General features: G+C 39.2%; 2 protein-coding genes across 2 annotated transcripts; both read left to right on the top strand.

Moving 5' to 3' along the window:
• Positions 1-1798: 1798 nt before the first annotated feature.
• RHIMIDRAFT_277238 (uncharacterized protein) lies at positions 1799-1988 on the top strand (the record flags this gene model as incomplete). The annotated part of the gene is made up of 1 exon (XM_023612676.1): positions 1799-1988. A coding segment is annotated over one exon (185 nt), but the record flags the coding sequence as incomplete, so codon positions are not given.
• Positions 1989-4227: 2239 nt separating this feature from the next.
• On the top strand, positions 4228-4981 carry RHIMIDRAFT_316883 (uncharacterized protein; the record flags this gene model as incomplete). Its single annotated transcript, XM_023615083.1, has 2 exons — positions 4228-4417; positions 4473-4981. The coding sequence occupies 2 exons, from the start codon at positions 4228-4230 to the stop codon at positions 4979-4981; spliced, it is 699 nt and encodes a 232-aa protein (XP_023460983.1).
• Between the last annotated feature and the right edge of the window lie 947 nt (positions 4982-5928).

Raw genomic sequence — 5928 nt, 5'->3', positions numbered from 1 at the left:
GAGAAACAGCGCAGTTTATATAGCAATTCAGCACTAGAATGATCGTAGTTTTGGCTGGAATGTATAGTATTGAAATACCTTGTGTTACTGTAGAGGAATGTGAAGTTTAAAATTTAACAGCTGAATTCTGAATTTGAAAATGCCGACCACGCGGAGATTTTAGAGCGCTGTTGGCGAATGCCTCGATAGATTGCGCTCTTTTTTGAAATATAGCATGTCTACATATAGTGCAACGTACACTAAGACTGTCGCCTGAATACAAGCAAACGCCACCATTATAGGAAAGGAAAAGGTGAAAATACGAAAAAGTTGTCCAGGTTTTTGTAACTACAGTATGTGGACTGAGCATAATCTAGAATTTGGTGAAATTGTGTACGGTGGTACATTAGGGATGCCGTATATCAAGAATTTGGATCGCGTAGTTAATACTAATAAAGTAAGGAACTGTTTGAGAAGCTTATGTGATTTGATTCCTCGCATCAATCAGTATCTGAACGACGAAATGCGTGATTTGTACAGACAAGTGAATTTGAAGAAGCTTATTAAAAGTGGAGAAATTCTTAACGACGAATCATGGCCCGCTAATTATATTATGCCAATTGACGATCTTCCACCAAATGCTGGCGAACAGGAATTTCAAGACGTATTACTGGGCGCTTTAGGAGATACGGACGTAAGGTTTAGAGATCATGCTGACATTTTGGTGTTACTCTTTCCGTATTTGTATGGTAATGGTTGTGGTTACTATACATTTGCTGCGAAAGATGCCAGTAACGACAAACCAGAATCCGAGGGTGGTTATGCCATAGCGAATAAGTACGAAACATTGGGAAAGTATGCCAAGCATAGATTATTACTTGCAGATAGACGATTCGGTAGAAGCCCAGAATATTTATTTTTTATGATGGATGCGATTGAAAAGAAAAATATACACTCTGCCCAACGGCATGTAGTCCTGGTGAAGCCAGATAAAACCTATCATCGCAGTGACGTTTTCGATGGCGAAAAGTACAACCGGTCGATGGTATCTCTGGTGCCACATACCGTGAGGTCATCGTATGCTTACAAACGACGACATAGGTTAAATCTACAAGCAATGTGTGATCATTTGGGTCCACCACAGCTATTTCTGACGTTTACTTGTAATGATTTCGCGCCAGAATATCGACATTTACTAGATGGTGAACCGCCATGGGTTGATCCAGTTGTATTCAGTATGCATTTTAAGCGTTTGATGCAAGAGCTGCTAAATAAATATGTGAAGAAAGGGGTAAGTTAAGTAACTGTAGATGAGCTGTTGAAGGTATGTAATCATTTCATTATTTAGCCGTTCGCCCGAAAAATTGGTGGTGTTGTTGATTGGAGCTGGACGATGGAGGTTCAAGATAGAGGAAGACCTCATATCCATATGATACTTTGGACGGGGAAGGCAGCGGATGAACTATTGACTATCCATGATCTGGTAGTAGCACAAATTCCCCATCGCAGCCATGATCGGGAGTTATACGAGCTTGTAACAAGGCTTCAAATTCACAGGTGTGGTCCGTACTGTTTGCGAGATGAACAAAAACGGGCCTGCCGTTTTGGATTCCCAAAGGCACCATGTTCAGAGGCACGTTTTGAAGGCGAAGACAAGCGCACATTATACAGGAGATCACCAATCGATGGGATGGTGAATAGTTATAATCCATACTTACTAAAGCTGATGAAGAGTAGTATGGACATACAGATTAATAGTGGTGATCGTGTAGTTGGTTATTTGGCCAAGTACATGAGCAAAGTTGGAGATGATGAGGTGGAAATGGAGTGTCATATGCAGACAACACAAGAACACTTTGCGGCGAGAATCGTGTCTTCCATTGATGCATCCTTCTTTATTCTCGGCCTACATAAGCATCAGAGTAGTCGTGGAGTTATTTTTATCTCTACAACATTCCCCGGTATGGATGAGAGACGTCAGCTTAAAAAAAAAGAAAAGCTCGTTGACTTACCAGAAGACTCCACTGATATCTTTAACAATACCCATGTGAAACGATACCTCGCGCGCCATCACCAACTTGAACACTTAACTATTGGAGAATATTTTACAGTTTACAAAATACTGCAATCTGAAGGAGATGCTGAGGTATTTGATAATGAGAATGGAGAAGTAGTGCTAGGAACTAATGCACGCTCAAGCATCGGGCAAGAAGAACCGCTGATATGGCACACAAAGTTGGAAAAGCATATCCCGAAACAATGCACTGATTACTTTGGTCGTCGGTTTGAATGTCGTTCAATGAGGCGCAATCTCCCTTTTTATCGTACACATCTGTATGCACAGAGTGAAGGTGAACCATTTTTCTATCAGCAGGTGGTTTTGCATTATCCCATGTTGAAGCAGAGGTTTGAGCAATTGCAAGATGAGTATGACAGCTGGAAAGAAATATTCTATGCAATATGTGAAGACGAGTATTTTACCATGACTGCGGAAAACTTGGAAAATATTAGAAGGTATAGTTGATGTATATATGGGTATCTTACTGATATCATTTTTTGATATTAGAATCGATGAAACCATTACCAATGAGGAGGAGCAACGAATTGCAGAAGGAGCTCTTAATGATCCTATTACACATTTGGCAGCAATGGTCGACAGATTGAATGATGAGCAACGACGTGTGTTCAGCTGCCTAACAACGGATATGGCAACGGCTGGAAATCTCTATTTTGTTTTTGGAGCAGCTGGTACCGGAAAGAGCTTTCTTTTAAAAGTTTTATCTGCTTTCTTTGAGCAACAAGGTGTAAAAAGTGTGGTACTTGCTCCGACTGGCGTAGCTTCATATACAGCAGGGGGCCAAACAATTCACAGATTCTTTGGCCTAACATTGAATGAAGATATCTATAACCCAACCCGGTTGGAAGATTTTTTTAAAAGCCATGAAAGAACGGTGTTGATGATTGACGAGGTCTCTATGGTAAGCGCAGCCCTTTTAGAGCGATTATCGCGTTGCCTTTGTGAGGTATTAGGTGTAGGTCATGCTTTTGGTGGCATTCCTGTGATTTGTTTTGGCGATGTTGCGCAACTTCCACCTGTCACAGTAGAGAAAGAAGGTTATTTTTTCCAAAGTTACTTGGCAGCCTATGCAATGTCATTTGTTCTGAATGTGCACCAGCGAGTGGATCATGATGATCGAGAGTTTTTGGAATTTCTATCGAAATTGCGTTTGATGGAGACAGATGCGTCAGTGATAAAATTTATCAATGATCGCAAGAGACTAGATTCAGAATTAGATCACACCTATCTCCGTCTGTTTCCTACAAGGGCTGAAGTTCGGCAATATAATGATTTATGCAGTAACTCGATTGTAGGAGAGGCTCGCTGCTATCGTAGCATTGATGTCGGTCCTCAGTCGATACTACGTGAAACAGGAAGAGCAAAACAGATGGTGTTGAAGAAGGGTGTTCCTGTACTACTACTGCAGAATTTGGATGTAGAAAATGGTTGGGTAAATGGTACTCACTGCATTATCGTAAACGTTGAGGAAGAACAATCTGTAGTTGTTAGAAGAATTGCTGACGGCCAGCATAGGACAATAGAGTATACCACAACGGAAGTCTATCGAACATCTTGCTCTCGCACGCAGCTTCCTCTTGCCGTAGCATTTGCTGCAACTATCCATAAGGTACAGAGCTTGACTTTGGATCATGGCGTGGTCATAAGTTTGAAGCGGCCATTTAAGTCGCAAGGGCAATTCTATGTTGCATGTTCACGCGTAAGGGATGGTAGACAAATCTTCTTTACAAGAACAACTGCAGATGAATTGTCAATAGGATTTGATACTTTGGCGTTAGACTTTGTCAATGACCTAAAGCAATATTAATGGTTTCTTCAGTTTGTCTTTTTAAGCCATAGAAGCATATCCTCTTTTTCTGTTACGCGTGGCTCTTACCTTAGAGACAAATAAAGCGTTAAAATAGATTTAACCTAGGGACGAGCGGGATTTCATTTTCATAATATACCAAAGTCTGCTTTGTACAGCCATTTAGCTTAGGGAGAAGTGGAGGTTTAAATTAGATTTAGCCCAGGGACGAGCTGGATATCATTCGGCACATTTAGCCCAGGGACGAGCTGGATTTCACTCGCCGCATTTAGCCCAGGGACGAGCTGAGGCTGGATTTCAATGTCATGGTACTAAAGTGTCGTTTGCATAATTTTTTTTTTGCTTTGCTGCTTTTCTTCCTAAAATGCTGTCTGCTACTCTAACTGATGCGATATTAACCGAAAAGCCTGTAGTAAGATTTACTGCTGACAAAAAGCTTAATACTACACTTACCATCAAAGATGATGGTGTCTTCTATACTGCTATTATTAAACATGCAAACATAATTTATCGTCTGATATCATTAGATATTAATGACCGAATTAGATTAAGTGGTAATAAAGGAGAATCACGTTTAAAATACTGTAACTGAAATTACTATCAATTTAGGTTTTATGAGCATTCGGCCATATGAAAACAAAAACGGATATCCAGCAGTGGCGAAACGCATTTATTGTGATAGCATTATTTATCAAGGAAATACTTACAATGCGTCAGATGATGAAAGCTGTTTCTTGAAGTATAAATTACTGAAGCACGTAATAAATAATCATGCCGTATTGTCAGCAAGTGACAAATATGCAAAAGGTCTGGCCTCCTTGGAGGCTTGTAAACAAGAACTGAAGAACTTGCATGACCGTACGATTGGAACTGAAATTCCATTTGAAGCAGTACAATTTGCTTTTAAAACGGTCCCAAACAGCTTACAAGAAAGACAAGCAAAACGTAAGCGTTACAATAGCGAATGTCTTGCAAACCTTGTGGCAAGCAATGATTTGGAAGACGTCACGGACGTTGCCGGCATCATACAAGCAGAACTAAATGAAGAAATGGAAGCAGAATTCTTGGATGCCAATGGCAGGACCCCAACAAACGATATGAATAATTTAAGCATTTAATTTTTTTATATATTATTTTATTTATTTTTATTTGTATTTATTCATTTTTACTTATATTTATTTATATTTATTTATTCATTTTTCTATTATATAAATATGCTATTCACTCATAATAATCTTTTAATTGTGGAACAAAATGCAATGCGAGAAAATTGTTATTTTGATGAAGATAAAGACAGCTTTTGGGATTTTTCGATGAGGAGTGGTAAAATGCTAAAGCATACTATGTGTAAGTTGAAATATATCAATGGGATTAACCAAAATTTTTAGGACTGCTTCCTTGTGCTGATAATGAGCCTAATGAAATTGCCAAAAAGTACAGAATCTCTTTGTTGCATTTTGTGGAAAATGAAGAGGAAAATCTGCCGTTAATGCTGAAGGAGGAAGTACACTAGGTGAAAATTTATGGACAACCTTTTCGAAAAACACACATAATGGAGCGTATATCGTTAAGGGAATGCCTCCTCAGGATATTATCAATATGTTTGAATGGCAACAATGGACGGAGTATTTCTTCAAAATTTGGCGAACCAATCGCCGAAAATGAACGAATAATGTCTACATTAGTGGTCGGAATCTGAACGGTCCAAACTGCAATTTTGGACAACATTCCGGACTCTCTTAATTCACGCTGGAATGATAGTTGTAATTAAGATGCATACCAATCTCAATTGTAGCCATCCACGTTCCAGTAATAAATAATATATAATGGGCGTTGTTGCCTTTCGTTTATACATTCTTTTTTTTAATCATTTTCTCCCTATATCCTACGAAAATTTTCTTACGTATGCCTCGTGTTTTACCTGAAGATACACAGAATAATATCAAGTCTGCTCTGATGAATAATAGAACACCAGAGGATATTGCTAGTGAACTTGGTGTACATCCCAGGACAGTTAGGAGGTATAAAAAGAAGTTGTTTGGACCAAAGGCACCTACCGCACGTA

Source organism: Rhizopus microsporus (assembly GCF_002708625.1).
Source record: "Rhizopus microsporus ATCC 52813 unplaced genomic scaffold scaffold_41, whole genome shotgun sequence".
In the NCBI taxonomy this organism is placed as follows: Eukaryota; Fungi; Mucoromycota; class Mucoromycetes; order Mucorales; family Rhizopodaceae; genus Rhizopus; species Rhizopus microsporus.
Note: the sequence above shows the minus strand (reverse complement) of the source record. Positions and strands in the feature narration are given on the sequence as shown.